Source organism: Aethalodelphis obliquidens, unplaced genomic scaffold, assembly GCF_003676395.1.
Source record: "Aethalodelphis obliquidens isolate GAN/ISIS:26980383/991018 unplaced genomic scaffold, ASM367639v1 scaffold21, whole genome shotgun sequence".
Lineage (NCBI taxonomy): Eukaryota > Metazoa > Chordata > Mammalia > Artiodactyla > Delphinidae > Aethalodelphis > Aethalodelphis obliquidens.
The window spans coordinates 23,118,970-23,141,859 of record NW_020837965.1 but is presented as its reverse complement, the minus strand read 5'-3'; the positions used below and the strand labels follow the sequence as shown (position 1 = coordinate 23,141,859).

Here is a 22,890-nt window from a genome sequence, read left to right as displayed (position 1 = left end):
GGACATTTTTTTATCAGCTGAAGCTGAATATAAAATAATTTTGCTTAATCAAAAAGAAAGCTCTCAGCTACTTTACCCAAAGGCACGGACATTTTAAATTACATTTGGTTAGTCAAGTGAGTTGTCTTGACTTACTGTAATAACATTCTGTTGTGCCTCTAATAAATTGTAGCCCTGTAATTCAGTTCATTGTAGTTTTAATGGGGGCATTTTTACCAAAAATGTTAAAAAAATTTTTTTATTTATCAAATCTCAGGGTGATAGGTTTGAAAGTTCCCTTTTCAGGGGATACAAAAAAGGTTTTCTATTCTGAGCAATAGCTCTTTATCAGTGACTTTATATTGTTCATACCTCCCTCCCTCCCTCTGTCTCTCTCCGTCTTTCTGTCTGTCTCTCTCCTGGAGATACAGAGAGCTTTCCTGTGTACCCAGCCATGGAGCAAGAGGAGTGGCCTCTGTACCTCTCCTCCTTGCTTGGAACATTTGTGCTTTTGCTCTCCTGATGGGAAGGGGACCCAGAGAAGTAGTGTTGGGGATTTTCTCTTTGGTACCTTGTAGCACAGTTTAAGCATCTGGAATACAGAAAAGGAAGGGAGAGGAGTAGTCTGCGATGGTGGGGGCACCAGCGCCCTCACCACTGGTCGCGTACACGCTCCCTGTGGACCCCAGCACCTGCAGGGGTCGCGAAGACGCACTGAACCTTGGTGCTGTGATCTCAGCCACCCACTCTTACCCACCTCCCTTGTGACCAGCAGCTGGCTGTGTGCAGCAGGGACCTCTACCCTGGATTTTGTTATCCTTGGGATTTACCGGAGTTAGCTCATAGCAGCTGGTGACCAAGTAGTGTATGTGATGTGTGGATCCATGTGATGTGCCTGAGCATGTGAGGGTTTCAGAGGCTTGCTCAGTTGTGGGAACCCTCCTGAATCCTTAGGACTGATGTATTACGTCAGAATGTGGCCGGTCTTTATCAGAATCCCAAGTCTGAAATACGCGGGTTCTCAGGCTCCGTGGTGCACCCCTGGGTTCATCGCTTACTAGCTGCTCGTGACTTCAGCTTCCTTTAGGCTTAAAGGCAGGACATTTAAGGCGCCAAAGTTCATTTCTCTAACAACTTGACAGCGAGGAGAGTTGCAAGTAGCCAAAGAGATGGCACCCGTGTAAGCACTTGGAGGTAACACTGGTTTAATGATTGATAAAGCTGCGGGGTGTCTTAGAGGCTGTTCAGAGTTATCATGAAAATGGTAGGCGTTCCAGGTAATGTAATATTGGAAGTTGTTGGGACACCAATGTGGCATAATTCTAATGAAGAAAATACCAGAAAGTGAATTCCAGATATGACCTCTATGTTTTAAAGTGTATTAAAGGAAAAGAGTGTACCTATCTACATGTATTTGGTACATATGTGTTTTCTGGGACCAGGGTTCTTCATGTCCAGAATAACAGGGGAATTGGGCTAGATGATCTCAAAGTTACCACCTGGGTCTGAGATATTATGACTATAGATAGCGACTTTAACTAAATATGGCGTGCTTTCTGGTGGTTTGGAAATAACAGACATAAACATTCTTAGTTTTGGTAATATTGCCTGCCTCTAAGCTTTGTAATGTCCTTTAAAATATCTCTGTGCTGAATTTTAAATGAGAGCAATATTTACCAAGCATTTTCCTAGAATTTCAACAGGAAAAAAACGTGTTTACCGTATCAGAACTTAACCTTAATTTATAAAAGCGGGACAACTAATTATCCTTTGCCTTTCAGTAAGCTCCAGAAAACTTTTGCCTGGTTATTATCCCAGCCCCATCATTTATTAACTGGGTAATGACCTTGGACATGCTGTTAATTTCTCTGTCCCTCAGTTTTTGCAGCAACAGAATGGGTCTACTAATAGTGCCTATTTCACAGGAAGCAGGATGATTAAATTATGTAATACACGTAAAGTTCAGTAAAGCTCGCAAGAGTTCCTTGCACAGACTGCTTAGTAAATGGTGACTGTTAATCCCTCCCTTCCTCCTTCCCTCTCAGTTTCTCAGTCTCTCTCTGTCTCTCTGTCTGTCTCTGTGTCTCTGTCTTCTAGAGATACAGAGAGCTTTCCTGTGTACCAAGCCACGGTTAATTCCTTTTCTGGGACAAGGTTTGTATGCATCTCTGAACGTCAGTCTCCCTATCAAGGAGATGGGCTTCATAATGGTGGTCAGAATGCTCTCCTCTTATGAATGACTGGTGCCCCGAATCATGCTAGCTTGATTAATTTAACCAGAGTCCAAAGTCTCTATCCTGAATTGTTGAAATCTAAAGTAGCCGAAATGAAAAATAAAATTCTATGAAGCTGATGATAAATAATTCTAGCCTGCTTTTCTGATGCAAATTCATCCTTCTAAAAATGAAAACTGCTTTTTACCATTCTGTTTATTTCTAGTTTCTTTGGTGATAAGTTGAGGAGTTACAAGTATTGCTTGCTTGCTGGAGTTATTATCTTTTTGCAGACCAGAAGAGAGATTCGATCATGGTTTGGGGTCCTCAAGTTAATCAGCAGATTGAGATATTTGGGGGTGGGGAGTGTCAAAGGCAAAGAAACAAAAGATTTAAGAGCTTAGAAAAAAGATAGAGGCTGCTCTCTGACCCCCTTTTCAGATGAGGAGACGGAGGCTCGGCGTCAGGTGATCTGAGGTGACCAGGGAGGATGAGGCTGTCTCTGTTAAGGTGCACCGCTGCTGGGGTGAGTTGGAGTGGCACGGTGGAGGGCCATTTGGGACAGGGAACTGCTGGGCTTGGTCCATTTTGCCCCTTATTGGATTCTTAAAGTAGAGTAAAGCTTTCTCAGATATGCTTGAAGATAGATTTTTGGGGAAAAAAGAGAGAAGATTCTTTGACCCTAGATAGTGGGAAAATACCCTATTCATGAGAGATGGCAGACAGAAGGAAAGGAAGCCCAGATCTGTTTCTCCGGAAGCCCGTGGGCAGTGCCTGTGTGCGGTGCTGCAGGGGAGGAGTGTGGCAAGCACGTGACCCTGGGGTGGGGTCTGGTCACCGCCACATCGCCTGCTTACCCTGGCGCTGCCTCTCGCCACCTTTGGAGTCGCCACTCCTCTGTCCCACCTGTCACTTTGGCCATGACGGGTCCACCGAGAGGAAATCTCCTAGCCCCCAGGTCGCGGCTCGCCCTTCGCTGCTGCCCAGGGCAGAGGGCAGGGGGAGCGTTTCCCTCTCACTGTGGAGGAGAGCGTTTCTCTGAATGAGGTATCGTGCGAGGCACCGGGGGTTCCCTAGTGGTAAAAAGGACGTCGTCCCTGCCCCGCTCACCTCCTCGGGCAAAGAACTGTGAACCGAATGTGCCTGTGTGCGTGTACACGCACACACATGCATACGCACGCACGCACGCACTTGCACACACGCACGCGTGCGCGTGTGCACACGGTGGGAAAGAAGGGCCCAGGACTGGGAGGACACAGAGCAGAGAAACCTGGTGGTCGGAGAAGGAGGGTCTGGGCTGTAACCTCTGGCATCACCTTTCTTTTTAAAGTCACTTATCTGACTGCTGCCTGGCAGGACCCCTGTGAGGATAGTGACTGTGTCCTCCTGTCACACAGCACCTCGCAGAGCATTCAAGATAGTCAGTAAATGCAGTATTTGTTGAATTTCTAGTCCTAACCTATTCAGCTTTTTTCTGAGTCAATGAATATTTGTTGAGTGAACAAATGATTGACAGTCAAAAATGTAGATTGATTATGACTAAATTTGATTCGTGGCTGATTGCCCCTCTTCAGGGAATACAAATGGTAACCAATAAAGTTTTTAAACAGGCATATCTTTTTCAGTGTTTCAGTAGATTTCAATTTAATCTAAACTGGATGTAGGTTATAGATTTCAGTGTTCCAGTGAAAAAACCAATTCTTCCATCCTAAAGTAATTTTATGAATTTATTGAACAGCGTTGATATTTCTCTACTAAACTCATTTACTTAATTAAAATTTTTGTATTATAAGGTAATACCCATTTGCTATAAAAATTAAGTATAAGGGAAAAGCAGACAGTTTAAATTTAATGTGTATTGATGTATTTATTTGATCGTATTGAGTGAATTCAAAGAACTTTATGATGAAAAATTCCCTGAAGAGTTGGGTGTAATCTGTGTTTAAAAATGAAAGTCTTTAAAATTGATTTTTTTCCCTCAAGAGCCAAACGCGTGAACCGTGCTTTGATTCTGATTTATGGTCATCAAAGCTAAGTTCTAGATTCAAAAGATATTTTGCAATTTGTCATTCAGTTAAACTGTGTTATATCCACTTAGAAAATGAAATACGAGCAGGAGGGTTGAGGACCTACTAGAGATTGCTGCCTGACGTGCTGCTTCTAGTTAGCCTGTTTTTGGAGCAGGAGGGGGAACCTCAGTGTTCTAAGTGTAAATTTTCCTTCTGCCCCTTCCCTGCCCCCTGCCTTTTAATACATATGCCAAATACAGTCTTCGACATGTTTTAGTTAGGAAGTTCAAATTGCATGCTACTGTGGTTTTTTATCAGAACAAAATAGGTACAACTTCTAAATTATGTTTTGTCATTCCTGATACTATAGAGCCATTAATAGGTCACTGAACTACCATACATATTTTTCAAGTTAACAATTGATTATATATTACAGCAGGTTGTAAAATTCTTTAAAATACAGTATTTAGGAGTCATTTTTATGAACTGAGCTACTTTCCTTTTAATATATTTAAATGCCTCATTGAAGGTGATTATTAAATGTATTCAACTCAGTTTCCATATAAAAACTGGTCAAGGTTAGAGATGAGTATTCTTTAGAAAAGTAAAGATCTGATTTTGAGAAGTGTTTGTGTCCTAGAGGCCATTTGTGTGTTTTAATCTTTTTTTGTTTAATTTCCTTAGAGTGTTTTGAATCTTTCTTTAGGTTAAATGTGGTTTTTTTTAAAGAATTGTTTTAGGAAATACCTGTCCATATATTTATGAAAGTGCTTGTCTTTATTTTATTTTTTGAAATGTTTACTGTTAAATATTAAAAACAAGAAGCAGCTTTAACCCAAATGTATTTTGTTCCTGTGCAGAGCTGTTGCAAAGCTGTTTCACATACTAGATGTTTCTGAATTAGGAATTCACATAATAATGAATTCTGCTTATTTTGCTTCTCCACCAAGATTTGTTGTGTGAGCTTAAAATAAGGCTGCAGCTGATTCGTGTAGCACATATTAACTGTTTATTTAGTTTAAGTACATGTCTGTATCTTTCATTTCTGATCAACCTGAAAAATTTGCATGCTACACAGCAGTCATCTTCTTTATACTTTATTAAATATCTGTCAATTATAAATATCAAGGTTTTACATTAATGTCAAGATAGTACATCAAAAATTCATGGAATATGTGACTTTTTCCAAGGGTATTTAATACTTAATGCATTTGTGTCATTTTTCTTTCCCGAGATATTGACAGGTTTTATTAAGTGTTTGTTAGGGAGATTTCATTTTTATCAAGGGACTATAAAGAGAAGCTGCATGCTAAGTCAATTTTTAAAAGGCAGAATATTGTTCATTTTTTCATCTTCAACTCTTGTAATCCGTAGGTTTTATTTAAATTTCTTCTTGGTTTATTTTTGTTTTATGTGAGTGATAGTTCAAGACAGAACTTTAATAAGGATCAAATATGCTGACTGTAGTGGTTTTTAATTTCCTTAAGCATAGCTACCAGACCCATGCAATATGGTAAATTCTTCAAAATGTCATACTTACATATTTAGCAATATTACTTCTTTTTATTGAAGCCAAACAAACGATTTTAGATATTAATCTTCCCCAAACATAGTGATTATTTTGTACTAGGTACAATATTACTGTGTCTCATCTGGAACACCTCCTATGATAGAAGAGGGAATGGGAGAGAGCGTCCCTGGGTTGTCAGGCTTGACTTAAGGAAACAAGAATCCTCTTTTAAAAGTAAGCTCTATAGGGCTTCAAGTCTGATTATGAGCTACAGGAACTGTTCATATCTCCAACTTCAGGTGTTTATAATGCACAAGAAAGTGAAAATGTCGATCACTTAAAAAATATGGGCTTGTTTCTAAACCTGTATTTATGGGGTGGGTGGGGAGTGGGGAGGAAGTTAATGCTTGGTGGACCCTATGGCCTGCTCCTTTTGGGCCCTGGTACCTGAGAGACCCCATCACTGTCATCTTTCTCTACTGCCAGACAGACCCTCACTCATCCCATGTGTAGCTAGATCTTGGAAACAGCTATCTCAAACTAATTAGCCACAATGAGTAAGTTTTCTGCTTTCATTTACAGTTTTTAAAGTACAGGTTAGGAATGTCTTCTATTGGAGATAAACAAAACCCTTATAAGATTTTGCTCTATAAATGAGGAGTGTTCAGTTATCCTCCCCATAAAGTGTGAACTTAGTGACTTTCATCTAAGAACATTTTTAGGAGCTTTCAAGTAACTTCAGGTTAATATTATAATTTTTGGAAAATGTATTTTTAAACGTTAAGGCTTGATGTGTTAAAAAAAAAAATTCTGTCCAGAGCTTAGTGTTTGGAATAGACATATTTCTTATTCTTGTTTATTTTTTCAGGGTATGTGAAAATACTTATTTTTAAAGTTAAATGCTTTTCACGTGAAAATCACTTCAATATTTGAATGTTTCAAGATCCTTGTAAAACTATTATATAATAATTTAAAGAGGTAGGTTGGTTTCTTTTTTTCTTCTTTTTTTTTTTTTTTTAGAAACCAAATTTCTCTTGAGTAAAGCTGAGCCAGTAGCCATTCTGGATAAACCCCGGTTTGCTTTAGGATAAGTTGCTCTGGGGGCCTTGCCCTAGGAAATAATTCAAGAACTCTGCAGCTGTAACCGATTCCGCCATGAGGCCAGTAGGTGGCGCTGGTGTCACAGCAGTGAGGGCCCCGTTGAAATGGAAGATACTTGCCTTTCTCTATAGCCTCAAATTCCACTTCAGTATAACTGTTAAGTGCATGTGTCTGTGGTAGAATAGCTTTTTTTTAAAACCAGAATTACGTACAGTGGGCACACCTTATTTTGAAGCAGATAAGAACAACTATTTCTAACAGATTCTGCAAATATTACGTAACTCTATAGCCAAAATAATCTTCAAAATTAACCTGAAGAAAGCATTTGCGTATTTTTTCCCTTGCGTATTCTTTACGACTTCGTCAGGCCTGTGAACATAAACTTGTATTTTTGGTAAGAAATGTATATAAATAGTAGGAAGGGAGACATTTTGGAGAGTTAATTTTCCATCTTTTTGGTCCTTGGGGAGGCTGCCCTTGTTTGAAGAGTTTTCTTCGTAGAGTCCAAAGCTATTTAAAGATCTTTGAGTGTTTGGAACATTCTTCCACAAGTCGTTTTGACATTCAGCATTCTAATTTTGAAAATTGTCATCTCTTCTCCTATTCAGTAAGTCAAACTTTTCGAGGGGGGAGGGGTCGAATTTTTAATACTCAGGGGTTTTAGCATTGGAATTTACCAGCTTTCAAAATACCACAGGGCATTCCCCAGTTTAAATGAATTTAAAACATTTTAAAATAACAAAAGCAACAATGCTTTCCCCCCCTCCTAGAGTTTGAGAAGAGATAGGATGTGCAACATTCCCAGCAGGTCAGACTGTGTGAAGCTTCATTTTATTATAAGTGAAAGGAAATTTTAGCAATGGAATTTCTTTTCTTTAAAGTTCTGAAAAATTTCTATGGTACTTATCATCAAATTAGTTTTGGGTGGAGGGGCAGTTCTTATCTGCGGAATTTGTACTCTTACGAGGAAAAACCTGAGCACCCTTATGGTCAAGTTCCATAATTAAATGGAAAGCTTCTTTAGGACTCTTAGGACACAGGCTTGCATTTCACTCATTACAAAGAAGAGGCAATAAGAAGCTTCTCCTCGAATCTTTGCTGTGCTTGACCATGGTATTGGGTTTTTTTTTTTAAACCAGAGATAGTTTTTTCTAATCTTCCTAGCTAGAATAATGCAGCTGGAGAATGCCCCTGAGCGATATTATTTTATTTTTTTTATTTTATATTTTGACCTAAATTATATCTTCTTTAATTTCATTTTTATTGTCAGAACATTTACATATTATGTGACTGTATTTCCATATGTTGACTTTTCTTCCAAAGGGTTAATACTGGGTTTAGGATCAGAGGGGAGAAGCAGGCACCTGGGAGCTAGCACCCAATTGGCAGCCTTTTGTAATATATAATTTGCCTAAAATTGCGCGCCGAGCACAAGCTTTTGTTTTCTAATTGATTTACGGTTCGAGCCACTTTTACCTCATCCCCTACTGTCCTGCATACGGTGCCAGCGAGTACAGTGCAGTGAGCGATGATAAATTACCATATGCACTTGTGATGGTAATGCGTCAAAAGTCAAAACTGCATACTGCACGGGGCTCCGTGCATTTGCAGTGCTGCAGAGACGGTGCAGCCGAATCGCACTGGTATCTCAGAAGTCACCATTTGATCACTTACTGCAATCTGTCTGTCAGCCTGTAATGGAAACCGAAGATTAAAATTATACTGTTACAGCTTTGAATTTCTTAGTTGAGACACAGTTTTTTAAGTGCTCGAAAGGCCCAAGGTGGGGGGAGTATTGTGGAGAGAGAGGATGTGAGATGTGTACAATTTTCTCTAAAGTGTGGAGTTTTGGATATTTTTATCAAATGTTCTTTTGTCCAGAGACAAAAAGAAAAGGAGTAAAATTCACATATGCCGATCTCGATTTTATCTTTATTACATTTGTTTGTAAAATGTAATTCATAATTTCACAAAACTGTGTTTTTCTTGATTTTCTGTATTTGAGCTGCATCTGCCATGTTGTATGATTCATTTGCACGTAACAAGTTGATTTCCTTCCAAATGATTTTAAGTCAGAGATAAATGAAAGAAGTTTCAATTTATTAGAGTGCCTTTAGTTGTTCCTTTTATTGATGCAAGAAGAGATTTGGACTATTCGTGAGGGCTGTACAGCACATTAAGGCAAGAGATGCAAAGGGAGGCTGGGACAGACACCTGACTTGGAGACTCCGGGTTTCCGTGTAGACGAGAGACTTACGGTGTGGGTGTGCCTACCTTTTGTAAACTCAGTCCACCTTAAATTTTATTTCTGTGCCGTGTCTGTGGGTCCTGGTATCGAAATATGAAGCAGCAGATTTATGGCGGCTGCTGGGCACAACAAATTAAGTTGACAGTGATGTATGAGAGCATAATAGCACGGTGATCCCTCAGTAGCGCGGCTGGATGCCTCCTGCTTCATTTGGCTCTTGTTAGGATCTGTTAGGCAGCTAAATAATGAAATTTTGCTGACTGATTTCTGTTTTCCCTTTTTCTCTTTTCACCTCTGCTTTCTAAAACTTCTAATTCCCAGACCCATCCTCATGCCCACAAACTGCCCTTGAAGGATTCTTTCACTTATGAGGACTACAGGTTGGTGTGAGGGGTGTGTGTGTGTGTGTGTGTGTGTGTGTGTGTGTGTGTGTGTTGGGGTGTGTGTGGGGTGTGGTGTACGTATGTGCGAGGCATGTGTTGGAGGGTGGTTTCTGAGTGAAATTGGGATCTCAGAAGTGCGAAGGGCTTGGGTAAGAAGTGACTTGCATGACTATTTAAAGCCTTAAAAAAGAGATTGTTCTTTCTGGAAGTTACACTGGACCCCGGGGCAGGGAGCAGCGTTTTAATAGCCATGTGGAAATTGCCATTAACCTGTGTTGGTGGGGATTAGTTGATAGAGCCACGTGATGCTCAAGATTAACATTAGTGTGGGGTGAGGATTTTTTTTTCAAACAGACTGTTTTAGCTCTTTAAAGTGGGGACTTTTTTTTAACAAAAAGATTTAATGCAGTGCACAACATAGGAAAAAAAAATACCATTCCACATTTTGTAGAGTTCTTAGAGGATTCCGATCAGAAAGGAGTTAGTGTTTGCTTTTCAGTGAGGCTCAAAATAGGTACAGAGTCAGCGTTTGGGTAAAAGAGGGGTGGGGTCTCTCCGCAGCAACGCGGACCGGGACCAGCTGAGGCCTGGCTGACTCTGTTCTAGGCCTTTCCTCCAGGCCGCTTTCTCCCGGGAACGTCCTCCCTTAATCTCTCACTCCTAGATTTCCCCTGGCTCCCTTTTCCTTCCATATCCCCCCTCCTCTTCTCTTTACCCTAGACTTAATTTTAAATGATGATGAACATCACCTTTGCGACTTAGGAAAGGGTTTTGAAAATTCGTGAGAGGTCAGGCACACCTCGGTTTTGGTTGAGTTGTGACTGCCGTGGGCTTTCAGATGTGCCGGCCGTAATTCGCCTCTTTTCTGATTGTTACAGGTGGGCGGTCTCTTCCGTTATGACTCGACAAAACCAGATTCCCACGGAGGATGGTTCCCGGGTGACCCTGGCACTGATTCCTCTGTGGGACATGTGCAATCACACCAACGGCCTGGTAAGGACCTCCTTGGGTCGTGTTCATTAACCGGCGAAGTTCTGCCTGCAAGTCACTGTCCCCTACTGCCCCCTCCAAGAGGAGCAGACAACGCCAAACCTCGCCCCCCATGAGGAGAGGCTGGCGTTTTTTTCTCTCTGTGTTTACTTAATCCTGAAAACGTGAGTCTTATATCACTTTCAGAAGCCACAGTGAACTGCATTTCTTTGCTAAGCCACGATTCCAGCCTAGACACATACATTTTCTTATCTTATTGGACGACAGACTTAAACCAAAGTTTCTTTTTTCTTATTCTTTTTAAAATACCAATTTATTGAAAAAAAATCCTTTCTCCTTCTGGGTTTTCCTTTTGTGTTGCTTGTTTTCTCTCCTTGCTGACTGTATTGTCAGTTACTTAAGTTTCTCTGATTCTTTCCTGCCCCCTCTCTCTTCACCTGCTATGCAGACACATCCTTGGCCCTGTTGATTAACCTGCTTTTGTTCAGGAGCCAGTCCTGGTGTCCCTGGCAGTGGGGCGGGAGGAGGTGCACTTCGGCGTTTGGCTCTTGGCCTTGGATGCAGGAGTCAGTTGGCATCATCAGACGTTGGAAAGATAGGGAGACGCTGTGAGGATTGTTAATCATGACGCATAGAGGAGGCTGCCTCTGTTTCTCAGCATTCTTCAGATTCTGAACCTCGGAGCAGGTTGCTGTGCTCTCTGTGCTGAGAAAGATTTCCTGATATTACTAGTTGGAAATAATGATCAACTTCAGAACGTTTTGAATTTTTAAATATTATAATCGTATACTGGTTTGGTTAGTTTTTTGTTCATCTTTTCTCAGTGTCAGCTTTCTTTGTTATTATTAGCAGTATTATAAATAGACTGGTGCTATAAATGAGTATTTCACATCTAATTCCACAAAATGGCCAGAACACATGCCATGTGTGCCAAACACTTGAGAGAAACCCTAGTGTGAACCTGGGAAGGTCTAGCCACAGCACACTCTTAAATTGGAGAGAAAGAATATCTATACTTTTATAATTATATTTTTGCCTTAATTTAGATGTGCTTAATGTAGCCGTTTTGAGGCGTATTAGCGTATTTTATCATTTATTTTCATTAATGAATACAATTTTATATTTTGTTCTTTTTGTTTTCTTTCAGAGCTATTTTAAATGATTATAACATTGACGTTTAAAAATTTTTCAAATAGCTTTTAATATTTGACAGTAACATTTTTCTTTTTCTTGGATTAGGTCATTGGTTCCCAAACTTGATTGATCATCGGGGTTTATTTTTTTCTTTCTAAAATTTAACAAGTACATACTTTACTGTAAACAAAGAAAACCAGTTAAAGAAAACAGAATCCTCTGCAGTGAAACTCGGAGGTCCCCTGCCAGTCCTGGGCCCCGGCGGCCCCGTGGCTGGTCCACTCGACGCCTCCTGGGTAGCTGGCTACTGGCTTTCTGCATATCTCTCCCACTCTTTTGCTGTGCATTTGCACCTTCACATACTCACATACACACTGGTTTTGTGTGGCTTTCATGTAAACTACTCACTCTTTTCCCCCCTAAAAGTAAAAAAAAAAAAAAAAAAAAAGTTTATCTCAAAATAAAAATAACGAATTGATGACAACTACTAATACTGTCTTTTTCCTAATACTGTTCATCAGGTCTCAGCCACCGCAGCCCTGGCAGAAACACTGCTAACCTTGAGAAGGTTTATCCAAGATGTTAGTGCTTTTTCTTACAGCGGTTATCTTCTCTGCACACTTAACTCTACTACACCTTTGTTGGACAGTTTCCCACCATAAAAATAACACTTGATGGGAAATTCTGTCTGGTAGGATTTCAGAATTTCTTTTAGCACTATGAAATTGTATGTCATACATATTAACAGCTAATCTCTTTTAAAATAAGGTACTTGAAAGAAAGGCTTAGCTTTTCAGACAGTAGATTTCTTTTTTGTGTGTGTCTGTCCTGACAGTCGTTGTCTGTCTGATCTGACTACCACTGGGGGAGCTGATAGAAATTTGTAACCCAGCAACGCTGCGTGCTTCTAACAGTGTCCCCAAACCTGGTTATGGGGGTAGAAATGGAGGAATCAAGCCTGTGACAGTGATTCCAAACCAGCAGCAGCAAGGAAAAGCACGAGAAATTAAGAGGCTGGATGAATATCTAGGCCGGGCTGGAGACTCTAGCGAACGTGATCTATTTCCTAGCCACTCCGAGAAACAAACGTAGACAGGTTTATAAGGCGGCGTGTTGGGCTGTGAGGCATAATGTATCTAAATTCTGCGTGGCTTGTTCAGAACTAACGGGAACAGGTCTGCTTTCCCTTTTTTGAGGTTGTTCAGTTTATACAGAGAAGGATACTTCTAAGTGGGTTTCGGCCTCTGTATTAGTTCCAACAGGTAAAGCGTGTTGGAATGATCAGCCCTTGTATTTGGATACGTGACCCTACCAACCAGGATGAAAGGGCTTTGGAAGATTCAAGCAGAATTGCAGGGGTTTCTTTTTCGAGGCCCTTCTGTTTGAGTGTTGAAGATCTGAAACATTTAGATGTGCATGAGGCTTCCAGTCTCAAGGTGAAAGCCCAGGTGTTTACAGTAGCAGACAGGGCCCCCTGCTCAGCCTGTCCTCGCTACACCCCAGTCTGTCTGGGCCCTACACGCCCACCGAGGGCCTCTGCGCTGACTGTTCCCGCTGCTTCCCCAGGCTGGGCCATCCTGAGCACCACGCATAGGATGGCCACACCTCCCCACCCACGGGCCTCCCTTCCTGTCCTCCACCGTCTGTCTCCTGTGCTTCCGCGTGCTCCTCTTATAGATTGTTGGCCCTCCCCCTTCCCTCCTGCTTCCCCTGACTTCCTTCTGCCTGTTCGTGCTCCTGTCAGGCCCCTGGGTACTGCCTGCACCATGGAATGCCAGCCTTCTAGGGCTGGGAGGTCATGGGCAATCCCCACTCTGTACCTTATCATCAGGGTCATGTTTGGGGGTCATAAAAGTGATTTTGATATTGGGCAGGAACTTCATGGAGCTGATTTTTTTATCAAGTGTTTAAGCTGTTCTGTGAGTGAAAATGAGCCAGAACACCTGCCTTCATTTAGTCCTCGTTGCTTTCGTATTTCTCATTGGTCTTGGTTCTGGGGATACTGGGTTTAAAGAGGAGTGTTATCTGCCCTTCCATCCCCAAATGCCATTCCCTGGACTCAAAAGTAATCTTTTGAGCTGTTGATACCTTGAATAGCAAAGTAGCACTTGTAGCCGTCTTGAATTTTGATTCTCTAGGATAAAATGAGGAGATCGAAGTAATTAATGAGCATTTACAGACAATCTAAGAGATTGGGGGCTGCTCTGAGGGACAGACTTCTGAGAAGGAGCTTTTAATATAAATTGGAGAGCCTATTCTTTTCCCTGCATCAAGCAGATATTCTCAAGGGCGAGGGCAGTGTCAGGTGTTGGGCCCGGTGAGCTAAGCTCCAGGCGCCGAGGTGAAAAGGGCTAGGCTGCAGGTCTGCCTGGTGGGGGGTGCATAGATATAAATACCCTATTACTGGGTGGGACAGGCTTTGGGGAACAGAGAGGGAGGGTGGGATGAAGGGGGGCATCTCCAGAGAAGCCGGGGCTCAGGCAAAGCAGGAGCTGAAGGTGGTCGCAGGCACGAGGGAGCGGGGACGGCGCCTGGAGTGGCAGGCGAGTGGCGTGTCCAGAGACCGTAGGGAGGTGTGGGCCTCCTTGTAAACTGGCCTTGCTCAAAAATTTGGATGTTTTCCGCAAGGCAAAGTGGAGCACCACTGAAAAGTTTTAAACAGGAGGTCAAACACGTATGCCACACGGGACACGGGAGGGACAGTTCTGGAATTTGAGACCAGTTGGAAGGGTTTTGCACGTGTTGAGCTGGGTGAGAAAAGCCAGGGGACGGCAGGACAAACAAAATGCAAAGGGTGACTCGGAAGGCAAAATGCTGACCAGTTGAGGCCCAGAGAATTTTGTGGTGACTTCAGTGCCGAGACCACGACATCGCCTGCCCCCCTCCCACACCCCTTGACAGGAGATTAGGAAGAGATGCGGATTGTCAGTGTGGTTAGTGGATTTAGGGGTTCAGAAACTCTCACAGGATAGCTTTCAGCATAAAGAGAGTGAATAGGATACAACTAAGTTGTTTTATTTTTCCTTTGCTTATCTGAAAGTTTTAATTTCTCTAGTTCCAGAGTAAAATAAGTACATAATTTGGAAACAGAGCTTTTCTTTCTCCCTGATTCTTTATCCAGTGGGAAACCTGCCTTGTGTTCTTAATGACCAAATACTAAAGATGCTGTTTGCAAGTCAGTTCGAGGTCTCCAGAGATCCCGCTTCCCTTCTTGCGGGAGCGCAGGTCCTGTGGGTGGGTGGGTGGCTGGAGATGGCGGGGGAGGGGGGGAATGAGCTCAAAGCCTGTAACTTTGTAATGAATGATTATGTTTGATTGAGACCAGCAAGGGATAACCTATACAATACATTTTCCGAAGAGTATGTCCCTCACTGCAGGTACGGGGTCTTCCATAAGGATTTCTGGTGTGAGTAGAATCAATGAAAATAACCAAGCAGTTCTTTGCTCAGTTTGGTGAAGCAAGTAGAATGCAGCCCTTTAAGTAGCTTTGCGTGTCTTTTATCCTCTAATCGCCGGAAAAAGGCCCTCCTGAGCGAGAGCACTTAGACGCTGTCCTGTCATCCTTCCTCCCGTGTACAGATCACCACCGGCTACAACCTGGAGGACGACCGCTGTGAGTGTGTAGCCCTGCAGGACTTCCGGGCCGGAGAGCAGGTGGGTTCCACACGGAGTCCCTCACCTCAAACTGTGTTGATCGTTTTTAAAAAGTATTTAACTTGGGCAGAAAATTTTGAGATTTGTATTTAAGGCTTGTTTTCTGGAATACATATTGAGACCCAAAGCCGTAATAAATATGCCGTGCTTTGAATGGGACGTTCAGGTCCACCAGGGAGAAAGATGTGAACGCAGTTATTTGCACAACCCATCTACTGTGTGTAACACCGTCAACTGAAAATAAATTCTGTGTTACGACAGTAGAACAGATTTTTCGATTGTATAGACTGCATTGTTTTCATATCTTTTTCTGTTGATTAGAACCTTCTTTAAAAGGAGGCAGTTTATTTAAGCGGCAAAACCATAAGGGAATCAGGAACCACAAGAGCTGCCTTCTTGTACTTTCACTTTAATCTGTGAAGTTTTGAGTAATATTTGGGGTGGGGTTGAACATGTGCGCGAATGGACACCTGCACTCTGCCTGGCAGTCCTGTGACCAAGCAGGGAACACAAAAGACAGAACCGACACAGACCACTGATGTTCGAGCTGGGACAGAGTGAAAAATACTAGCCTAACAAAGTGCCTGGAGACAGTGCAGAATGGCCGCAGCATCTAGAAGTGGATTTCTGACAGACACTGCCTTAAACCCTGGTTCCAGGAGACGCTCTTGTAGTTAAAGGAGAGGGAGAAAAGAACATGGTGAATTTTAAAGTGCAGTCGTAAAGCAGCAGTCTCGCTGTGACTGGGAGTGTGAGGGGGTATGAGAAAGGCTGGGACGACGGGGTCCGGCTCCTCTGGGTGCTAGGAGGTCGGCGTGTGCTCTCCTCAGCCCGCCCGGCCCCACCCGGCAGCACATGATGTTCAGGACAGGGACATGGTCACCTCAGAGCTGTTTGTCTCCTTAGTGTGAAGTTGCGTTAAATATATGAGAACTGATCCTTTGCCCTGCTCTGTACTGAGAATGGATGTTAAGTTTCTTTTATATCCCTTTATTTTTTCTTTACTGCATCTCAGATTTACATTTTTTATGGCACTCGGTCAAATGCAGAGTTTGTGATCCACAGTGGTTTTTTCTTTGACAATAATTCACACGACAGAGTGAAAATAAAGCTTGGAGTGAGTAAAAGTGACAGGCTGTACGCCATGAAGGCCGAGGTCCTGGCTCGCGCTGGCATCCCAACGTACGTAGAAAAAAATCTGTCAGCTCTTTACTGTGGTACTTGAAATATTTCCAGTCGCGTAGTGTTTAACTGGCGTGTTAATAAAACTTCTCCACTGTAGTTTGTCTTAATCCCTTCATCCCTGTTACACTGCAAAGTTAAACCGTGGAGATGCATGGTGATTTACCAGCGTTTTCAGATCAACGTAATTGTGTCTCTGGAAGCGTCCACAGCCAGTTCCAGGGGATGTGGCCTGAAATCCTCGTTCAGTTAAATAAGTGTCTCCATGTCATTAATGCCTTTCACCTTGAAAAGGTTAATGACCTGGATCAATTTGTCTCATTTAATTCTTTGCCACCATTAGGTTCTGTAATGAAGTCATGATAGTCAGTGATTTCAAGAATTTCTGGTTAAATCAAATCTTAAGATTTTCCTGCATTTGAGGTGCAAAATGATAGGGACAAGAATTATGATTTATTGGTTCTCCAGGGAGTGGAGAGAACCATTCTTAATGAAAATGGATTATCTAGACCTTTTTTTATTGAACTTGTCAATATTTGATTAATGATTAAAATGTGAACTCAACATAAATTATTGTTAACCTTTCTTAGGAGCCATGGGTATGCTTAATTCTCCTGATGTGTTGTGTGCACCCGAGATGAAGGCTATTAGACTAAGAACTGCAGGCAGTGATGGTTACCGCCACCCTCCTCGGCCAGCCCAGGCCTTCCGCATTTCGCCAGGGCTGAAAATTCTGTTTTTAGAGTTCTGGTGAGGAGGTGGGGTCCCTCATGCTGGCCCAGGCTCCCTGAGGACCACACACGGAGTGCAGATTCAGAGATTTCACTGTGGGGCGAGGAGGCCACTGCAGCAGGGCCTGATCTCTCTTCTTCCTCTCGTCAGCTCCAGTGTCTTTGCATTGCATTTTACGGAGCCACCCATCTCTGCCCAACTTCTGGCTTTTCTCCGAGTCTTCTGCATGACCGAAGGTAAATCATTTCAGAAAAAAAAAAAAAAGTTGCGTTTTTTTCTTTTTTTAATTCATGAAGTGTGAGACAAAGGGATTCAGATTAAAGATAAAATTACTTAAAATTAAAGCACTTTGGGGGGAAGAGGTAATATTGGAGAAAGAAGAAATTGATCTGTTTTATCCTGGAAGTATTTTATTAAATCCTCAGTGTGTTGTCAGTATACGCTTGTAATAAACAAATAATTCTCTACTGCATTGGAAGAAAACTTAATACATCTTGGATTGTCTGCCTGTATCAAAATTCGACATTTGTAGATGGGAGCTTCTGATGTGCCTGTTACCCGGGACGACAGAGCCCAAATGTCCTCACGGTGAATGGTCATCGACACTGAAGTCGGGTGGTCGGCCCTGACCCACGTGGGCCAGAGGCCTTCATTTGTTAACCAGCTCTGTAGTGTGAATCCGAAATTGCCAGCAGGCCTTTCAGTGCCAGGCATCCAGTTGGAGTAAATAACACTGCAAACAGAACCTGTTTAAACTGCAAATATTCCTGTCTACAGCCTCTTATTTCAGGCACAAAAAGTTAAATGTATGCATTGAGCATTACTTTTATGTTTCCTTAAGACAAGCCGTTTGGGATCTCTGGCACTGAGATGTGATCTATTGCAGTTGTGTTTTCACTTTTCATCTGAAAACATACTCCTCCAAATCCCCTGGTTGTGAGGTTCCATTTTTAATTGTGTGTGACTTTGCTGTTGTTGTAAACTACCCTGGATCCTGTGCACAGTGGATTGGGTGGGAATGAGTGACAGTGAGTGCGTGCCACCTAACTGAAGAGACAGACAAGTGTTCTTCTGAAGGAAGCTGTCCGAGCGCTAGAGCAAGGGCAGCCCGGGGCCGGAGCAGAAATGACAGCCCGTGGAGGGAGTCTGCTGGTCTCTGCCGTCTGGCTCCCTCCCTTCATGTCTGCGGCCAGAGAAGTGCCGCCCAGGTCCTGGCTTGACATTGGAAGTAGAAGAAACTGAGTCCTGAAACACAGACAACCAACTGCAGAGCCCAGAGAGGTGTTAGGTGGTCCTTGTCCCTCGCTCGCAGCCACACTGCTCTAGACTCCCTGTCACTCACGTGGGAGCTTCTGGTGATTTTGTGCTTTGGCACTGGTTCCTCACTTCAATTTAGTGAACACGAGTTAAGGGTTAACCGTGGGCTTTTCTTGCATGTAATATAGGGTTACAAAGTTGAATGTCACAGTTCATATCCTGATGAGAGATGACGACGATGATAATCCCCATAATTTGGGAGCCCTCTCTCTGTGCCGGGCACGATGCTGAACGTGGTGCAGGCTTCGTTCATCCTCATCAGCCTTGCTGGAGGGAGGTGGGGCTCCCACTTGACTGACGTAGAAGCTCCCATGCAAAGAGGAGAGTAACTTGGCCATTCAGCTGGCCGGCGATGACCCTGACTTGGGACCCAGCTCTGCCGCCTCAGGGCCTGTACCCCAGGCCCCCACGTGGCTCCTGCGGGTTTGCAAGACCGATAGCCCACGGAAGAGATCCTAGCACTGCAGGGTGTCCAGGGGCCAGGCTGGGGGCCACCAAACCACACTCTTGCGGTGGGCAAGGAATGCAGGAAATCCAGGAAGGGCTTGTCAGCGAGAGGGAAGAGGGGGAAGAAACCTGCCCCCGGAGCCTGTGGTTCACTTCCTGAGTGTTCCAGGCAGGGTGATGGCCTTTCGTGGGTTCTATTTCTCCAGGCATGTGAAACCAGTCCAGTATCACTGTTAAGAGCGGCAGAGAGAAAACTCTGCTTCAGCCCCTCACCTTCCCAATGTTAATTAAAGGGTGCAACTCGGTAGGTTGAGGAGGAAAACAGAAACTGTAACCTTAGTATTGGGGGCGTCTAAAAAGAAGCTTCTTCCACTTAAAAAGCATTTTAAAAATCTTCATTGCTGTATGCAGAGAATATAAACTGAAGGATCAAAAATCTAAAAATCCTGAATTTCATCATGACCTTTTGCTAACAAATGCAACTTAAGAAATTTCTTTTCTGAATATTACATTAAATTCTATTTTCTTAAAAAAACCCCAGCAAACCTGCTTTTGAATCATCTTAGCTCCATTGATTCTCTTTAGTTTCTCTTTAGTCATAGACAGTTTGTCTTGTCAAGACAATTGATGCACTCTTTGAGTCACTCTCACTAATACTAATAAAAGTTTGGTTTGCTGGCAGCAGAAGTTCTTCCATTTGAATTGTAAATAGTGACAGCTGTAGGGCATTTTGCTCTGAAAGAGATACTGTCTCATAATTACATAAGAAGCACGGTTGTATTTCTTGAGCATGAATAGGATCGGCATGTTTTGGTCTTTTGAAGATAATGTGCCAGGAGATAAAATGCTCAGAGCAGTTGCTGAATTCTTCCCTCTTCTTACATATATTTGAAGGCAGCTGAGATGTGCACTTGTGTTTATTTGTAATTCCTTTTTAAATTCCTGACAAGTGAGGGATATAGACACGTATTTCATTAACTAAGATTTTTCTAGTCCATTTTTGGGTTTCAGTTTGTGGTTTACTTGTTGTAAGACGAGACAAATAGCTTTGTCAGGTCAACTGCTGGAATTAGCATCCGTCAGATTTCAGTCTAGAAGGATCACTGGGTTGTTGTGCTGTTGTTTGCTTTCACAGTTTACGTTGCTCACCTACATGTCTTTTTGACCCAGTTGCTGTGACTGGGCTCAGAGTTTGCAAGAGGGGTGTTGTCAAAATAAGGCGTGTGTCGCTACAGATGGTCTTTAAGAAGTATCTTCCGAAACCATCTAAAGGCTCTCGGGATCCCTCTTAAATACAGTGAACAGTGTGGAGGGCTGGCCCAGCAAGGCTTGGTCTGGGTTCCAAATCAGGAAGACTCCCCTCTTTCTCCCCTGAAGCAGCTCTGGCTCTACTCTGGAGAGTCTAGCCACGGCCTGGCTGATGGATCAGGGAGAACTCGTCACCCCAGGAAGATGACATTGTTGGGAAGGATGTTTTGTGAGGTGGGCTGCTGGTGAAAATGAGAAGTAGTGCTGTTTCCCCTAACAGATGGCTGTTTGTGTTCTTGTAGAAGAATTGAAAGAACATTTGCTGGGAGATAATGCCATTGACAGAATCTTCACCTTGGGGAACTCTGAGTATCCTGTTAGCTGGGACAATGAGGTCAAACTGTGGACATTTCTTGAAGATCGAGCCTCACTTCTTTTAAAAACATATAAAACAACCATTGAGGTAATTCTGTTGATTAAGGGAGGATTTGTGCTTTGTCATGTTTTAAAAGATGTTTAATAAGAGATTCTTTCTTAAATGTAAATTACTGTCGTGCTTTAGCAAAATCATTGTGTATTTGACATTTTTCATTAAACTTATTAATATTTTTCTATTTTACATGTTTACCCCTACCAAGAGTCACACTGAGGCATTGTTGATGAGAATATAAATTTTTTACATTATTTAACACTTTTCCATAATTTCTAATTCATATGATACAAACACAAGTTTACTCTTGGGTCACTGACTTCAAGTGCCTGTCATTCAGCCATCGTTCAGCCAGGTGCCGAGCCCTGGGCTCCATCAGGGCACAAGACAGAAGGGTTTTAGAAATAAGTGGAGTTCTGTCAGTGTCCACGCACCATTTGGTTTAGGCTCTTCTTTTTTGTTTTATAATCATTTACTTAGGTATAATTTACATAGAGTAAAATTCACACTTCTGAAGTGTACGCTTGGGTTTAAGCGTGCAGTCATGGCAGCCACCTCCACAGTCAAGTTCCAGAACCTTCTGTCACCGCCCCCCCCCCCCCATCACTCCCAATTTCTCTCATGCTTTCGTCCCCGGCAGCAACTGATCTGCCTTCTGGCACTATCGTTTTGCTGGTTTAGACTTGCTGTAGTTAATTTTGCTCTGTTTCCTTTTCCAGGAAGATAAGTCCTTCTTGAAAAACCATGCCCTTTCCGTTCGTGCCACGATGGCCATCAAGTTGCGCTTAGGTGAGAAAGAGATCTTGGAAAAAGCGGTCAAGAGCGCAGCCGCGAACCGAGAGCACTGCCGCAGGCAGGTGGAGGGGCACGCCCCGCTCCCCAAGTACGAGGAGAGTAACCCGGGGCTGCTGGAGGGCGTGGCGGACTCGCGGCTGCCCCTGGTCCTCAGGGACCCGGACGGGGAGGCCGGCGCACAGGAGGCCTTGACCCTCACTGAGGCTGTCCGCAGGGCAAAGGCTGCAGAGCACGGGCTGGTCAACGGCGAAAACTCTATACCCAACGGGACCAGTTCGGAAAAGGAAAGTTTAAATCAAGAGGAAAGTAAAAGAGCGACCGGAGACGCCAAAGAATCTTCTTCCGACAGCGCCGAGGAAGTTGGAAAGTAGCTCTGAGTCTGTCGGGGGACCCAGTTTAGCAGAAGTGTATGAACGGCCCCGTTTACATCGCTGTGTTTCCTTGTTCACGGTTTTCTTTCTGCAGAGAGGAAAATATGTTTTTGCTGCTTTATATAAAAATGATTTTTTTAAGTTATTTAAAAAATCTAGCTTCCCTTTCTGATTAAGATTGCCATCTTGCTTCTTGGCCAAACAAACAAGTTATCGAGCAGAGCACAGAGGGGGAAGAGGTGCCTCGGAAGACTTTGCAGACCCATTGCGGGCAAATGTATCTTCTTCCCGGGGAAGAATTCAGTTCCTCTGTCAGCTGTGCTTTTGTGGGCCTGTCATCTTGACAACCAGAATCAAAGCCTGCCCTGCCTCCTGCCAGCGGGGCTTGACGGTGGCGCTCTGGGGGAAAACAGGCTTCAGGTTAGGAAACTTGAGAGGCTGGGCAAAAAAAAAAAAAGAAAAAATTTTCCTAAAAAAATAACACCCCAGTACCAAAAGAAAAGGTAAGGTGGCAACCTTATTTTTAATAGTTTTAAATGTTGATGATAATCCTAATTATATAAACACACACACACACACACACACACACACACACACACATCTAGTGATTTCTAAAGATTTGTTTACTTTTTGTGTTTTGTTTTACTGTATTGAGAACTTGTCCTTTCTCCTTGAATCCAAGTAGGACATGCATCCTCCTCCTAATTTTAAATGTTGGCTCTGATTGTAAAGTGGTGCATTTGCCCTCCAGCCCTGGTGCCGGGGAGCTGCGAGGGCACCATGTTCAAGGCAAGGCCGCTCCTGGCTTCTCTGGTTGTCACAACAAGCTAGAGATTTTCAAAGCTACACTTTTGAGTAAAAAGCCTTATTAAAAGGAAAACGTAATTAATATTTTTGTCTATTCCTTTTCTTTGGAGTGCGACAGGCCCCTTGAATCGAGCTTTTATGCAAACCATCCTGCTTATCCGCGGGGTTTCGAACCTGACCCGTGCTGTGTGTTGCTCCCCCCTGGGGACTCAGAGATGGACGAGAGGCGCGTGTGCTCAGCCCCCTCCCTAGCCTGCAGGGCATGCTCAGGGAGGGCCGGTGGCACCAGGAACACAGGAAGAGGAGTTCTTACCTTCAGGGGAAGTAGAGGCTTGGGGTG

General features: G+C 43.1%; 1 protein-coding gene across 8 annotated transcripts in view; it reads left to right on the top strand.

The window, feature by feature from the left end:
* The window catches only part of SETD3 (SET domain containing 3, actin N3(tau)-histidine methyltransferase), a 70,071-nt gene extending 47,439 nt beyond the window's left edge, over positions 1-22,632 (top strand). For 4 of the 8 annotated variants that reach the window (XM_027120536.1, XM_027120535.1, XM_027120534.1 and 1 more), the window contains 7 exons: positions 9,382-9,440; positions 10,322-10,436; positions 15,147-15,221; positions 16,237-16,403; positions 17,286-17,371; positions 20,450-20,610; positions 21,297-22,632. In XM_027120536.1, coding sequence (XP_026976337.1) covers positions 9,382-9,440; positions 10,322-10,436; positions 15,147-15,221; positions 16,237-16,403; positions 17,286-17,371; positions 20,450-20,610; positions 21,297-21,743 — 1,110 coding nt within the window. In that variant the 3' untranslated portion in view covers positions 21,744-22,632. Of the gene's footprint in view, positions 1-9,381; positions 9,441-10,321; positions 10,437-15,146; positions 15,222-16,236; positions 16,457-16,993; positions 17,372-20,449; positions 20,611-21,296 lie in introns of those variants that run through there. The other 4 variants (XR_003435641.1, XR_003435639.1, XR_003435640.1 and 1 more) reach the window with 4 other exon arrangements.
* The last annotated feature ends 258 nt before the right edge of the window (positions 22,633-22,890 follow it).